This window comes from Chrysemys picta, chromosome 7 (genome assembly GCF_011386835.1).
Source record: "Chrysemys picta bellii isolate R12L10 chromosome 7, ASM1138683v2, whole genome shotgun sequence".
NCBI classification, from domain to species: Eukaryota; Metazoa; Chordata; order Testudines; family Emydidae; genus Chrysemys; species Chrysemys picta.
The window spans coordinates 52,839,762-52,856,389 of record NC_088797.1 but is presented as its reverse complement, the minus strand read 5'-3'; the positions used below and the strand labels follow the sequence as shown (position 1 = coordinate 52,856,389).

The window sequence follows — 16,628 nt, the reverse complement described above, 5'->3', positions numbered from 1 at the left end:
TCCTCCCTCCTTCTGTTGCTCCCTCTCCCCCAACCTCACTCACTTTCACCGGGCGGGGGCAGGGTTGCGGATGGGGGTGAGGGTTCTGGCTGGGGGTGCAGACTCTGGGGTGGGGCTGGGAATGAAGGGTTTGGGGTGTAGGAGGGGACTTGGGGCGGGGGGTTAAGGTGCAGAGGGGGGTAAGGACTCCAGCTGGGGGTATGGGCTCTGGGGTGGGGATGGGGAGGAGGGGCTGGAGGGGGCATGTGGGTGCAGACTCTGAGAGGAAGTTTGGGTGCAGGAGGGGACTCCAGGCTGGGGCAGGGAGTTAGGGTGTGGGAGGGGATGCGGGGTCCCGGTGAACAGTTTGAGGCGGGGGGTTAGCAGCTGGTGTTTTGCTCAGGACACTTGGGGTGGGGATGGCAGCCGCTGTTCGACTATGTACAGTTGCAGGGGGTGGGGGATGGCGGCTGATGTTTGGCTCTGGACGGTTGGGTGGAGCTGGCGGACAATGTTTTGCTCAGGACAGTCGGGGTGGGGGGATTGGTGGCTGGCGTTTGACTCAGGACAGTCGGGGGAGCTGATGGCTGGTGTTTGGCTCTGGACAGTCGGGTGGGGGCTGGCGGCCTGTGGGTTTCTCAGGACAGTTGTGGGGGGCTGGCAGCTGGTATTTTGCTCAGGACAGTTGAGAGTGAACCCCCAACTGTACAGTTGGGCTGGGGGGGTTGGCGGCTGGTGTTTGGCTCAGGTCAGTCATGGGGGTGGTGGTCAGTGTTTGGATCAGAAGAGTTGGAAGGCGGGGTTAGTGGCTGGTGTTTTCATCAGGACAGTTGCTGGGGCTGGTGGCTCATGTTTTGCTCAGGACAGTTGCGGGGGGGTTGGTGCATGGTGTTTTGTTGGGAAGGGAGGGTTGGGGCTGGTGTTTTGCTCAGGACGGTGAGGAGGGTGATGGTTGGTGTTTGGCTCAGAACTTTTGGGAGCGTTGGCAGCTGGTGTTTTGCTCAGGACAGTCAGGACGGGGGTTGGCGGCTGGTGCTTGGTTCAAGACAGTTGTGGGGGGGCTGGCGGATGGTGTTTGGTGCTAAACAGTCGGCGGGGGCAGTTGGTGTTTGGCTTAGAACATTTGGGGGTCGTTGGCAGCTGGTGGTTTGCTCAGGACAGTTGTGGGGGTGGGGGTTGGTGGCATCATAAACATACAGCTAAGGATAGCATAAAATCCCTCCTTTACCTGTAAAGGGTTAAGAAGCTGAGATAACCTGGTTAGCATCTGACCAAAAGGACCAATGAAGGTAGAAGATACTTTCAAATCTGTGGGGAAAGGTTTTTTGTTTTGGGTTCCTTTGTCCTCTCCGGGACAGTGAGGAACCATGGCAGGGAAAATACATCTCCCTAAGCCATATCTGAACTCAGCATCTAATATTACAGAAATAGTAAGTAATAGCAAGGGAATGCGTTAGATTATCGTTTGTTTTAGCTTGCGAATTTTCCCTGTGCTAAGAGGGAGGTTTATCCCTGTTTTTTTTTTTTTTTTTTTGTAACTTTAAAGTTTTGTCTAGAGGGGAAATCCTCTGTGTTTTGAATCTTTTTGTTAACTTTACAGGGTATCTTCCATCCTGATTTTACAGAGGTGATTCTTTTATCTTTTTTTTTTTAAATAAACTTTTAAGAACCTGATTGTTTTTCAGTGCCCTAAAGACCCAGGGGGGTTGATCCATGCTCACTTTGTAACCAATTGGTTAGGATATTATTCTCAAGCCTCCCCAGGAAAGGGGGGTAGGGGCTTGGGGAGATATTTTGGGGGAGGTAGGGCTCTAAGTGGCCCTCCCTGAATGTTTGTTTAAATCACTTGGTAATGGCAGCGATACCAAGGGAAAGGAAGGAATTTGTGCTTAGGGGAAGTTTTAAACCTAAGTTCGTAGAAATAAGCTTAGGGGGGTTTTCATGCGGGTCCCCACATCTGTACCCCAGAGTTCAGAGTGGGGAGGGAACCCTGACAGTGGCTGATGATTGGTTCGGGACAGTCTGTGGGGGGGTTGGCAGCCTTTGTTTTGCTAAGGACAGTTGGGGGGGCTGGCAGCTGGAGTTTGGCTCAGGACAGTTGCGGGGGGGTTGGGGGCTGGTGTTTTGCTCAGGACATTTCGGGAGGGAGGGTTGGGAGCTGGTGTTTTACTCAGGACAGTCGGGACAGGGGTGACGGTCGGTGTTTTGCTCAGAAGAGTTGGGGGGCATTGGCGGCTTCTGTTTTCTTCAGGACAGTTGGGGGGTTGGTGATCGGTTCAGGATAGTCTTTGGGTGGCTGGTGGTTTGCTCAGTACAGTTGGGAGTGAGGGTTGGTGGCTGGTGTTTGGCCAAGAACAGTCGGTGTGTGTGTGTGGGGTGGTTTGGCAGCCAGTGTTTTGCTCAGGATAGTCGGGGTGGGCAGGTTGGTGGCCGGTGTTTTGCTCAGTACAGTTGGGGACGGGGGTTGGCAGCTGGTGTTGGGTTTTGGACAGTTGGGGGGACTGGTGGCTCGTGTTTTGCTCAGGACAGTTGGGGGGGGGTAGGACTGGAGGCTGGTGATTGGTTCAGTAGAGTCTGGGGGGTGTAGGCGGCCAGTGTTTTGTTCAGGACTGTGTGTGTGTGTGTGTGTGTGGGGGGGTGGTTGGTGGTTAACTCAGGTGAGTCCGGGGCGGGGGCGGGTTAGTGGCTGTTGTTTTGCTCAGGAGAATCGGGGGGGATTGGTGCCTGGTGTTTGGCTCAAGACAGTTGGCGGGGAGCTGGTGACCAGTGTTTTGCTCGGGAGAGTCTGGGAGCAGGGAGTTAGTGGCCAGTGTTCTGCTCAGGACAGTCGGGCAGGTGGCAGTCAGTGTGTGGCTCAGAACAGCTGGGGGTCATTGGTGGCTGGTGTTTTCTTCAGGACAGTTGGGGGGTTCATTGGCAGCTGGTGATTGGTTCAGCACAGTCTGTTGCGGGTTGGCGGCTGGTGTTTAGCTCAGGACAGTTGGCGGGGCTGGTGTGTGTTGATTTCCTCAGGAAAGTTGCGACGGAGGTTGAGGCTGGTGTTTGGTTCAGAAGAATTGGGGAGGCTGGCAGATGGTGTTTGGGGCAGGACAGTTGGGGAGGTAGCGGTCAGTACTTGGCTCAGAAGTTGGGGGGGGGTTGGCAACTGGTATTTTGCTCAGGACAGTTGCGGGGGTGGGAGGGGCTGGCGGCTGCTGGTTTCCTCATCACAGTCAGGAGTGGGGGTTGGCAGCTGGTATTTGGCCAAGGACAATCGGGGGGGAGTGTTTGGCAATCGGTGTTTTGCTCAGGATAATCAGAGTTGGGGGGTTGGTGGCTGGTGCTTAGTGCAAGACAGTTGTGGGGGCTGGTGGGTGGTGTTTGCCTCAAGACAGTTGGGAGGGCTGGCGGCATTTGTTTGGCTCTGGACGGTCAGGGGGAGCGCTGGCAGCTGGTGTTTTGCTCAGGACAGTTGGAGGGGGTTGGTGGCCAGTGGTTTGCTCAGGATAGTTGGGAAGGGGGGTTGGCAGGTGGTGTTTTACTAAGGATAGCTGGGGAGGCATTGGCAGCTGGTGTTTTCCTCAGGACAGTCAGGGTGGCAGGTTGGTGGCTGGTGGGTTGATCAGGACAGTTGTGGGGGTTGGCAGCCGGTGGTTTTTCAGGACAGTCGTGGGTGGGGTTTGGCGGCCAGTGTTTGGCTCAGGACAATTGGGGGGCTTGGGCTGGGCAACTGGTGTTTTGCTGAGGACAGTTTGCGGGGGGGGGCTGGCAGCTGGTGTTTTTCTCTGGACAGTCCAGGATCGGGGGGGTTGGCAGCCAGTGTTTTGCTAAGGACAGTTGGGGGTGGGTCCTGGGGAAAGTTGTTTTCCTCAGGACAGTTGGGATGGGGCTGGCAGCTGGTGTTTGGTTCAGGACAATTGGGGGGGGGCTGGCGGATGGTGTTTGGCTCAGAACAGTTGGGGACGTTGGCGCCTAGTGTTTTCTTCAGGAAGGGTAGGTTGGCGGCTGGTGATTGGTTCAGGACAGTCTGGGGGGGTTGACGGATGGTGTTTTGCTCAGGACACTTTGGGGGGGGTCTGGCGGCTGGTGGTTTGGCCAAGGACAGATGGTGGTTGTGGTGGGGGCGCAGTTGGCAGCTGATGTTTTGTTCAGGATAGTCGGGATGGGGGTTTGGTGGCCGGTTTTTAGATCAAGACAATTGCAGGGGGCTGGTGGCTGGTGTTTGGCTCAGGACAGTTGGGGCGGGGGGCTGGCAGCCAGTGTCTGGCTTGGAACAGTTGTTATGCTTATAAGAAGCACACGGGAAAAGGCAATATGACCCTTTTATTGAAAATACAACAGTTAGCATATACATTCACACACACACACACACACACACACACAGAGGTCCTGCAGATGGTCTTATAGTTACCAGTCTGTCGTAGCTTGAGTCAAACTAATGGTCAATTAGATTAAGCACAAGTGAGGAGCTGGGCTCTGTTGGTCATAATCCGATGCTCCGAGGCTTTGCAGGACTGAGCCCAGAGTTCTATGGCAAAACACCCCAGCTTTATACTTGTAAATTCCCACTTTAGTCTATGGATTTTGCAATGTCATTCTGTAATCATTAGACCTTGAGTGGTGTTAAGGTTGGGGTTTTCCTCTGTTATCTCTTATTTGTTGTCTCGCCTTCGGGGGTGTTTGCCTCACCTCTGAGATTGTCAATGCTGCTAACTCGTTTAGCATCAGATACAATAGATGTTTTCTGATTGTTTCCTGCTGTCTCTCCAAGTCTCTCACTTCTTCTTGACCATCTGGACATTTGTGATGGCTTTCACACTCATCCTTAACTATGCACACATCCTTTACTCACACCAAACAATTTTACAGAGAATTTCAGACAGGATTACATTTTAGAAAGGGTTATATGGTTACCAAATGGATTACAAAAGAACCTTACACAACTTCGTTTGCAATGAAGATATGAAACAAGACCTTATAGCAAATACTGTAATAAAAACTTATCCTAAAACAAAAGGTGACCATAATCAGCTATAAGAACTGTTCTGGTCTGTTCCTGCCTTAACATCAGTTCAGACACAGACAGCCTGTCTGATGCGTTTTTTCCAACAAACCAGGGTCATTCCTTCCTGCTATCCAGTCAGGGTGGCCGGCAGAATACAATCAAATCATATCATACATCAAATACATTTAATACATACTACATTATTATCCTTTATCCTTCATTCCAAGTTATACAAAATACACACATAAAATCCTTCTACTACATGTCCCCCTTTTGACCCCTCAAGAACAATTCTTGATTGGTCATATCTTATACAGCTGTTTCAAAGCAATGCACTGAGAGGCAATTTGAGCTTGTGGTTTTAGCTTCAAGTACATTTTTTTATGTAACAATACATACAACACATTGCGATGAGCATGAGTGAAATAAGCACCATAATAACAATTATAGGGTGAAATGCAATATTTAACATGGAGGTCCAGGTTGGTGACCATCCCCTAAAAATATTATACCAGAGATGAATACTTATTTGTATATCTTGATCTGAAATTTCAGACCCTTGATATAAAATTGCCAAACTGTGTATTTGAATTTGAACATGAGTGGCATTAGCTAGTTGGCTAATTTGTTTATTTTTATAAATTTAATTATATAGCTTTGTCCAATTAACTTCTAATGATAAATCAAAATTAATAACATTATGTTTTTAGCCATTAAATTAAATATTTTTAATCTTCGTGCATTAGGAAATAGTATGTCAGCTCAGGGGTGCAGAGCGTGGTTACATTACACGTACATTGTTGCACAGAGAGCTTTATGGTATACCATTCTTGCCATACAACTTCTTTTGGCCCAATAGCACCGACACAATTCCTTCCATTATAGTATACTTTGGTGGTGCTGTTATTCAATTTATCTCAGTAGCATGTTGCTAGCTTCTTGTTTTGCACGGAGCAAGACTCCTCTAGGATTGGCAAGGTGGGGTGAATACACTGTTGGATAGTCCATTTTTTACATTCTTACCAACAGATAAACCTCATGTCCCATGCATATTTTGCCTTTAAATATGCCTGCACCACCTGTGGATGTTTCCCTGGCAACAGACTGGCATTCCTTGACCTCCGCCCTTCTGCAACATTGGTTTCTGTAAATACAGTTAAAATGCTTATTAATCCTTTTCTGCCTAATGCTGTATTTTCTTTTTTGTAACACAATGCACAACAATGCTAGCAACAAGACAAACAACACAAAACATAAAACACAATCTTTGTCGCAACAGTAGATTCATGGTATTCTGGGTTGTTCTTCAGCTGGTACCAGTTTTTTCTGATTTTCTAAAAGACAAAAAGAACATGTTTCTACCCCTTTTGGGGTGGCAGATTATTGCTTAAAATATCCCTTTCTTTTACAAATACCTTTGCTGATTGCAGGCAAAACAGAGGAATTACCGCCATACTTTCCTGTGTTTTTTGTTCTATAGGCAGGCCAGATTTCAATGGCTTCTACCTTTTAAGGATTTAGGGGAAATTATCCCACTGTTCAGTCATTAAATTCATGAGGTGGTGTACCTCAGTTTCCCCTCTTATACAGCAGACCAAGTTTGTAATGTTTTTTCTGCTGTGCTAAGCTTTAAGTTTATTCACCGGTAATAGCTGAGAAGCATCATTATCATATGACCTTAAAGGTTGTTCCCCCCCTCTTCCCCCAAATCATACACACTATACATTGTTACAGGGGTACTTATTAACATTAAATTTATCCCAATGTTTAATATTAACAATAACATTAGCATCAAATCTATTAAAGGTATCTTGTTATACCTTTTGTATCTGTCTCAGCACTGTGCATACACACATAAAAAACAAATATGTTTTTCTACTTAGGGTTACCTGTCCCTCTCTTATTCTTAGGTTTGACTCCTTTTTATTTTTTAACCTTCCTCTGGAGGGTCATAGTTTGAGCCTTTTCGTTTCAGGTACTTTGTTTGCTGACCAGGTATGTCCTTTATCTGCAGCTTCTTTGTACTGCCATTTATGGGCAGTTCTTTCCTTTCTCTATCAGTTAGGCCTGGTCTACACTACGGGTTTAGGTCGACTTTAGCAGCGTTAAACCGAATTAAGCCTGGACACGTCCACACAATGAAGCCCTTTCTTTCGACTTAAAGGGTCCTTTAAACCGGTTTCTTTACACCACCTCCGACGAGGGGATTAGCGATAAAACCGGCCTTTGCGGGTCGGAATTGGGGTAGTGTGGACAGAATTCGACGTTATTGGCCTCCGGGAGCTATCCCAGAGTGCTTCATTGTGACCGCTCTGGACAGCACTCTCAACTCAGATGCACTGACCAGGTAGACAGGAAAAGACCCGCGAATGTTTGAATTTCATTTCCTGTTTGCCCAGCGTGGAGAGCACAGGTGACCACGCAGAGCTCATCAGCACAGGTAACCGTGATGGAGTCCCAGGATCGCAAAAGAGCTCCAGCATGGACTGAACGGGAGGTACGAGATCTGCTCGCCATATGGGGAGATGAAGCAGTGATAGCTGAACTCCGTAGCAGTAAAAGAAATGGAAAAGTATTAGAAAAGATCTCCAAGGCCATGAAGGACCGAGGCCATAACAGGGACACACAGCAGTGCCGCGTGAAAATTAAGGAGCTACGGCAAGCTTACCACAAAGCCAGAGAAGCAAACGGAAGGTCCGGGGCAGAGCCGCAAACTTGCCGCTACTACGCGGAGCTGCATGCGATCCTAGGGGGTGCAGCCACCACTACCCCAACTGTGTGCTATGACTCTCTCACTGGAGAAACACACAGGGAAGACAGTTCGGGGAATGAGGAAGATGAGGATGGAGGTACTGTAGGTAGCTCACAGCAGCAAGGAAGCGGAGAAATCGGTTTCCCCAACAGCCAGGATATGTTTGTGACCCTGGACCTGGAACCAGTAACCCCCGAACTCACCCAAGACCCTCAGGGCACACAGGAGACCTCTGGTGAGTGTAACTTTGTAAATATTTGTAAACATTACAAAAAAAAAAGCAAGCGTGTTTAATGATTAATTTGCCCGGGCAATCACGGCCAGTACATCTACTGGAAAAGTCTGTTAACGTGTATGGGGATGGAGCGGAAATCCTCCAGGGACATCTCCAGAAAGCTCTCCTGGTTGAAATGGGGTGATTTTATTAAGGGGACATTCAGAGGCGCCCGGTCCTGCTCTTCTGACCAGAAATGTTCCCCGCTGTTAACCACGCGGTGGGGGGAGGGGTGAAGTGATCATCGCAGAGAATCGTGTGTGTGTGTGGGGGGGGTGGTTTACTTGTGTTTGTGCCGCATGTTAACCGGGAAACCGCAGCCCCTCCTTTTACATTGAAAACCCATTTTAAATGGACAACCCAATTCATCCTTGATATGGGAAATGCGCTGCTGTTTGCAACCTTTACCGCATGTTAAGAAGGTTAAAAAAGCCAAAACACTGTGGCCTACCATGGCTGCCTGCAAGCCGAAATATGCGACCTTGTAATGAAAGAGTATACCCATTGTTCTCTAAAATGTGTCTTTTTTAACCACCTCTCCCTTCTCCTCCACCAGCTGCAAATGTTTCTCCTTCGCAGAGGCTCGTGAACATTAGAAAGAGAAAACGTAGGACAAGGGACGATATGTTCACGGAGCTGCAGATGTCCTCCCACGCTGATAGAGCACAGCAGAATGCGTGGAGGCAGTCAATGTCGGAGATGAGAAAAGCCCAATATGAACGAGAGGAGAGGTGGCGGGCTGAATCGCGGGATGAACAGAGCAAGTGGCGGGCTGAAGACGATAGGTGGCGTCAGCTTGCAGACAGACGGCAAGAGGCAATGCTCCGTCTGCTGGAGCATCAAACTGATATGCTCGAGCGTATGGTTGAGTTGCAGGAAAGGCAGCAGGAGCAGAGACCGCCGCTACAGCCCCCGTGTAACCAACAGTCCTCCTCCCCAAGTTCCATAGCCTCCTCACCAAGACGCCCAAGAACACGGAGGGGGGGCCTCCGTCCACCCAGTCACTCCACCCCAGATGATCGCCCAAGCATCAGAAGGCTGGCCTTCAATAAGAGTTAAAGTTTTAAAATGCAGTGTGTCCTTTTCCATCCCTCGTCCCCCACCCATCCCAGGCTACCTTGGCAATTATCCCCCTACTTCTGTGAGGAACTAATAAAGAATGCATGAATGTGAAAAAACAATGACTTTATTGCCTCTGTAAGCGGGAGGGGGGGGTGGTTGGTTTACAGGGAAGTAGAGTAAACTGGGTCGGGGGGGGGGTTGGAGGGTTCATCAAGGAGAAACAAACAGAAGTTTCACACAGTAGCCTGGCCAGTCACAAAACTCGTTTTCAAAGCTTCTCTGATGCGCACCGCGCCCTGCTGTGCTCCTTTAACCGCCCTGGTGTCTGGCTGCGCGTAATCAGCGGCCAGGTGAGTTGCCTCAACCTCCCACCCCGCCATAAAGGTCTCCCCCTTACTCTCACAGATATTGTGGAGCTCACAGCAAGCAGCAATAACAATGGGGATATTCTTTTCGCTGAGGTCTGAGCGAGTCAGTAAGCTGCGCCAGCGCGCTTTTAAACGTCCAAATGCACTTTCCACCACCATTCGGCACTTGCTCAGCCTGTAGTTGAACAGGTCCTGACTCCTGTCCAGGCTGCCTGTGTACGGCTTCATGAGCCATGGCATTAAGGGGTAGGCTGGGTCCCCAAGGATAACGATAGGCATTTCAACATCCCCAATGGTCACTTTCTGGTCTGGGAAGAAAGTCCCTTCCTCCAGCTTTCGAAACAGAGCAGAGTTCCTGAAGACGCAAGCATCATGTACCTTTCCCGGCCATCCCACGTTGATGTTGGTGAAACGTCCCTTGTGATCCACCAGGGCTTGCAGCAGCATTGAAAAGTACCCCTTGCGGTTTACGTAGTCGGTGGCTTGGTGCTCCGGTGACAAGATAGGGATATGGGTTCCGTCTATGGCCCCGCCACAGTTTGGGAATCCCATTTCAGCAAAACCATCCACTATTGACTGCACGTTGCCCAGAGTCACTACCCTTGCTATCACCAGGTCTTTCATTGCCCTGGCAAATTGGATCACAGCAGCCCCCACCGTAGATTTGCCCACTCCAAATTGATTCCCGACTGACCGGTAGCTGTCTGGCGTTGCAAGCTTCCACAGGGCTATCGCCACTCGCTTCTCAACTGTGAGGGCTGCTCTCATCTTGGTATCCTGGCGTTTCAGGGCAGGGGAAAGCAAGTCTCAAAGTTCCATGAAAGTGCCCTTACGCATGCGAAAGTTTCGCAGCCACTGGGAATCGTCCCATACCTGCAGCACGATGCGGTCCCACCAGTCTGTGCTTGTTTCCCGGGCCCAGAATCGGCGTTCCACGGCATGAACCTGCCCCAGTGACACCACGATTTCCACATTGCTGGGGCCTGTGCCTTGTGAGAGGTCTATGTCCATGTCAATTTCCTCATCACTCTCGTCGTCGCGCTGCCATCGCCTCCTCGGCTGGTCCGGGTTTCGCCTTGGCATGTCCTGGCTCTGCATATACTCCAGGACAATGCGCGTGGTGTTCATAGTGCTCATAATTGCCGCGGTGATCTGAGCAGGCTCCATGATCCCAGTGCTAGCTATGGCGCCTGGCTGGTCAGAAAAAAGGCGCGAAAGTAGTATCTGATGGACCAGGAGAAGGAGGGAGGTCGGGAGGGAGGGAGGGCCGAGTGACGACATGGCGTACAGGTACAGGAACAGGGAATTAAAATCAAGACAGGTGGCTGTGCATCAGGGAGAAACACAAACAACTGTCACACAGAATGGTCCCCGCAAAGATTAAACTGAAAACCCTGGGCTTAGCAGGCCGTTGATTTCACGGAGGAAGGGGAAGCAAATGAATACAGAACAAATCTATTTTTTACATCTTAAGCTGGCAGCCGACGGTGCAGCATGAGTGATAGCCTCTCCAGTACGATGACGACGGTTACCAGTCATAATATACCATCGTCTGCCAAAAGGCAAGGGGCTGCTGCTGTGTAGCAATGCAGCCCCACGTCTGCCAGCCCCACGTCCGCCAGCACCCAGCATCGCCCTCGGCCTCTTCTGGGTGCTTAGCAGACAATACTGGGCAATTGCCAGAAAATAGTATATTACGACTGGTAGCCATCATCATCAAAACAGTAGCATGTCTGCCCAGGTGGCCATGATTGACAGCCACTCCAGTACGACGATGATGGATACCAGTCATAATATACCATCTCCTGGCAAGGGGCTGGTGCAATGCAGCCCTACGGCTGCCAGCCCCACGGCTATTACTCATGCTACACCGTCTACCGCCAAAAGGCAGTTAGCAGCTGCTGCTGTGTAGCAATGCAGTCCCACGTCTGCCGGCACCCAGAGGACATATGGTGACGGTGAGCTCAGCTGAGCTGAGCGGGCTCCATGTTGTCTGCACAGGTAACCCAGGTAAAAAGGCGCGAATCTATTGTCTGCCGTTGCTGTGACGGGGGAGGGAGGGGCCTCACGACATGTACCCAGAACCGCCCGCGACACTGTTTTGCATCATCCGGGCATTGGGATCTCAACCCAGAATTCCAAGGGGCGGCGGAGACTGCGGGAACTGTGGGATAGCTGTGGGATAGCTACCCATAGTGCAATGCTCCGGAAGTCGACGCTAGCCTTGTACTGTGGACGCGGTCCGCCGACTAGAGCACCTAGAGCATTTTATGTGTGGACACACACAATCGGCTGTATACAACCGATTTCAATAAAACCGGCTTCTATACATTCGAACTAATTTCGTAGTGTAGACATACCCTTAGATAATTTGCATCAACACAGACGCTTACTGGCTTGCTTTTGGTTCCAAAGCCATCAGCAGCTCAGAGACTCTGTCTTAAAAGGGACACAATCAACTTTCACCAGAGATTTGATTACTTTTCACTTTCAACTCCTCCTTCTAAAAAACACACAGCGATTTGAAAAAGAAAACTCAACCTATTGTGGCTCCTTTTGGAGCCCTAATAGGATTTTAATTAAGTAGCATGTTTTTTTTTGCCTTTCTTTTACCCCTTCGAACATATACACTGCACATGTCCTGGGAAAAATACACATTCCTTTCATAGTTTAACTTTTATAATATTATATTAGCCATATCAATTTTTACATAAGGTGTAACTGTTTCTTTTGTGCTCACAGAGTTTTCATGTACCCTTATCAAAGTGACAGTCTGATTACTCAGAGCCACCTTAAGGCTCAGGTTTCAGAGTGGTAGCCGTGTTAGTCCATATCAGTAAAAACAATGAGGAGTCCTTGTGGCACCTTAGAGACTAACAAATTTATTTGGGCATAAGCTTTCATGGGTTTTAGCCCACAAAAGTTGTTTTTTCTTAAGTCTCGGTGTTTCTAACACTGCTTCTTTGTGCATCTCACCCCTGCTATTGCTCCAGAGGGACACTGTCTTTTTTAAATTTCTTATTCTTTTACTACGGCTCTTATCTGCTATTTTGTTACCAAAAAACAAATCCAGACTCTCTTTTCATTCTCCTTGGTTTGACTGCCCTGCACAGCCACGACTTTGGTCTTTAAAAAGATATTGAACTTTATAAAGCATTGAGGTACCTTAAGGGTTAAATGTTAAATGCTAAATACCAAAGCCAAACAACACTAGTTACCTATGTCTGGCAAAAAGTGTCTCTCGGTTTTGCAACTTTGAATGAAAGATTCAAATGGATTTTAGTGGTGTTAGGTAAAAAGCAAGTCCTTACTCACCTCTCCAGCAGCCGAGTTCGTGCGGAGTTGGTATGGGGCTCACAATCTGTCAGAGACCAGACACCAATTCGTTGATCAACGGGCTCACACTATCCTTAGCTTGAAAGGCTTCAAAGTGTGGCAAGTTTATTAGGGGTGAGCATCAATATTTATACACAGAAGTAAACAAAGTGATTAACAGATCATAATGGTCATGCATAATCAATCAAGATTCTACAGGATAAAACAGGTTAAAATGTAAATTCAAGAAAGAGAAAAGGGGAGATGGCTACTTAAGGGGAGGGGGTGTCATGAGTAGTTCGCAGGTCAGAGCTTTGATTAAAAGTTCAGACAGAGACATCAAGTCTGGGTTAAGTTTAAGCTCATCAAAAGTTCAGACTCAACAGTGGTATTGTTTAAAAACAAAACAAAAACCAATTTATTTTAAACCTACAAAACAGAGTTTTACAAACTAGGACTGTTGATTTAGGTCCTTAAAACCTCACATATTTACACAATATATTTACACACACATTCTTTTAGTTAACATCCCTTACACTGCTTTAATTTTTACACAGCTGTACATAGATTACATTTGTATACATTTGGGGGCAGTTAAATTCCAATAGAAACCCCTTATGTTCTTTTAGTGAATTTGACTAAATTGTTCATAGTCAGGTGATTTAAATCAGATTGTCTCTTTGCCTGGCTTATTTACAGACATTCCTTTGGAAAAGGGCCCATTTTCCCTTCAGAAGGCTGCAAAGAAAGCAAGAATTCTCTTCCTATAATACTTTTCCCTTTTAACAATTTCACAACGTTCAACTGCTTAATTCCCTCCAGAATTGGCAGAGTTAACTTCTCACTCTCTTTCCTTAAATTGCTTGCTTATCTCCCAAAATGAAAACCTTCATCGACTCAGATTTCACCATTCCAAGTATTGTCCCAGGGATCTGAAATCCCCATGCCTGTACTTACTCCTTTCCTTACTCCTGCCACTATGCCTCTCAGGGCTCCCAACCTGTTTTCCAATCTCTTTATCTGTTGCCTTATCTGTTGCCTGCCTGCTTGTCTGGGCCTGATCCTGCTTTCCTCGCTGAACCATCACTTCCCACGGGCACAGGCTTTGTCCCACTAACCATTTAGCAAGGAGGGTGGGCTCCTCAACTAGCCCCCACCCCCACTGGTCCCTTTTCTTAAACATTTTTCTTAAAATTGTGAAATTGCAACAATATCCCACATTCCTATATCCTTCAGACTGAGGTCTTACAGAAATCTACTCCTTATTTGCCTATGAGTGTGCTGAGACTTACAAAACACACAAAGTCTATACTCACTAAAAACTCTGCCTGACAGAGCAGGAGGGGGGAACGCTAAGCACCCTACCTTTTGGGCTCGATCCTGCTACGACTGACGGTATATTGACGTATGCAATTTTTCCTCGACAGATGGGTAAGGGCGAGGACTCTAATCCTCCCCTTTATGGCCCGGCACCTCTACAACCGGGGGTATATATAGCTAGACCATTTGTATATATCTTCTCTGTATAGTTTTCCCCGACAGACAGGTCAGAGAAAGTACTCTAATTTTTCCCCTATTGCCTGGCACTTCTATGACCAGGGGCGTGCACACCTGAATGATCAATCACTTTATATGTATGGTATACCTTTTAGCAATATTTAGCAGTATTTTTAACAATCACAGTGCATGTCTTCCCCCTTTCACAATTTTTTCACCAAAAATGTTATGCTTATAAAAAGCACGTGGGATCTTTTTCAGGGGAAAAGGCAATACGCCGTGTTTGTTGAAAATACAACAGTTAGTATATGCATTCAATCACACACACACACACAAACCTAGTTGGGGGAGGGTGGGTGGCAGCCCGTGTTTTGCTTAGGAGAGTCAGTGGGGGGTGTGGGGGGCGTTGGCGGTCAGTGTTTTACTAAGGACAGTTGAGGTGGGCGTTGGTGGATGGTGTTTTGCTCCAGACAGTCAGCAGGGGTGAGGGTTGGTGGCTGGTGTTTGGGTCAGGACAGTTTTGGGGGGCTGGCGGCTGGTGTTTCATTCAAGACTGTTGGGGGGGTTGGCGGCTGGTGGTTTGCTCAGTATAGTCGGGAAGGGGGGTAGGCGGCTGGTGTTTTGCTCAGGACAGTTGTGGGGGATTGTCGGCTGGTGTTTTGCTCAGGACAGTGGGGGGGCTGGTGGCTGGTGTTTTGCTCAGGACTATCGGGATGGGAGGTTGGTGTCTATGGAGAGGTTATGATTTGCTGATTATGATTATGCTGTCTGTATGTGTGTATCATTTTTGTAGTTGAAGTTATGAATATTGGCTATGTACTTGTATCTCAATGTGTTTTGATTCTAAGTAGCCTCAGTGAAGCATTTGGTCAGCTTCTCGAGAAGGGACTGTGACATTGCACCCCATAATGCTTTATAGAAATATGCTTATTAATGTAAATATGACATAACTGGAATATGTTTTATGCTAGATATGATGTGTAACATATCTGTGCAAAGGTTATGTTCTTCTGCATGTATTCATCCTATTTGCATATATGCATGTATCATTTTTGTATTCGAAGTTATGAATATTGACTATGTACTTGTTTGATTTTAAGTAGCCTCAGTGAAGCATTTGGTCAGCTTCTTGAGAAAAGACTATTCTCAGTAATTGCCCAGTCAAGAAACACTTAAGCTGACAATGGACTTTGAAAGACACCAATCCACATCTGAGCTTTCTTGGGAATGTGGCGTTGACCTATAAAAAACTAAGTCATGCATGGACATGTGACTTGCCCATGTGACTGCAAAACTCCATCTTGTGGAGGGGATTTTACATAGGAGAGCAGAAGGGGTTTCCACCCACAAGAGAGAGTCTATTTAAGACCCTGGAAAACCCCTCCATTTTGACTTCAGCTGGCTCAAAAGATAGCCTCTCCACCCCAAGAGATGCCAGAAAGAAACTGGAACAAAGGACAGTAACTACAGGCCTGTGAGTGGTTGCTGGACCCAGACTAGAAGGAGGCTAGTCTGTCAAAGAAGCTTATTGGAACATCTCCGAGGATGAGTTTTACCTGCATTCAGTTTTCTACTGTATTAAGTTTAGACTTGCGTGTTTTATTTTATTTTGTTTGGTAATTTACTTTGTTCTGTCTGTCTTTACTTGGACCACTTAAATCCTACTTTTTGTATTTAATAAAATCACTTTTTAATTATTAAATTAACCCAGAGTAAGTAATTAATACATGGTGGAGCAAACAGCTGTGCATCTCTCTATCAGTGTTATAGAGGGCAGACAATTTATGAGTTTACCCTGTATAAGCTTTATACAGAGTAAAATGGATTTATTTGGGGTTTGAACCCCATTGGAAGCTGGGTTTCTGAGTGCTGGAGACAGGAGCACTTCTTAAGCTGTTTGCAGTTAAACCTGCAGCTTGTGGGGGACGTGGTTTAGACTTGGATCTGTGTTTGCGGCAAGGCAAGGTACTGAAGTCCCAAGCTGCCAGGGAAAACGGGCTCAGAGATAGTCCCAGCACATCAGGTGACAGTCCCAAGGGGGTCTCTGTGACTCAACCCGTCACAGGGACTATTCTCAATAAGTGCCCAATCAAGAAACACTTAACTGACAATTAACTTTGGTAGACGCCAATCCACACCTGAACTTTCCTGGGAACATTCAAACTAACATATAAACAATGGCATCGGCCTGTAAAGTCATGCATGTACATGTAACTTGCCCATGTGACTCCAAACTCCATCTTGCTGTGATCTTGCACAGGAGAACCTAGGGGTTTCCACCCACAGGAGAGAGGCTATAAAAGGCTGAGCATCTCCTCCATTTTGTCTTCAATCCTGCTTATGACCTCTGGTGGGACTTTGCTACAAACTGAAGCTCTGAACAAAGGACTGAATGGC

The 16,628-nt window shown here is 47.6% G+C and overlaps 1 protein-coding gene across 1 annotated transcript; it reads left to right on the top strand.

Moving 5' to 3' along the window:
* Positions 1-7,027: 7,027 nt before the first annotated feature.
* Positions 7,028-9,156, top strand: LOC135972679 (uncharacterized). Its single transcript, XM_065551490.1, has 2 exons — positions 7,028-7,950; positions 8,546-9,156. Exons 1-2 carry the CDS (start codon positions 7,413-7,415, stop codon positions 9,046-9,048), a joined length of 1,041 nt encoding a protein of 346 aa, XP_065407562.1. The 5' UTR covers positions 7,028-7,412; the 3' UTR covers positions 9,049-9,156.
* The last annotated feature ends 7,472 nt before the right edge of the window (positions 9,157-16,628 follow it).

Coding starts and splice junctions, on each gene's coding strand:
- LOC135972679 (XM_065551490.1), top strand. CDS start 7,413: ATGGAGTCCCAGGATCGCAAAAGAGCTCCAGCATGGACTGAACGGGAG. Junction 7,951..8,545: donor GGGCACACAGGAGACCTCTG/GTGAGTGTAACT, acceptor CTCCTCCACCAG/CTGCAAATGTTTCTCCTTCG.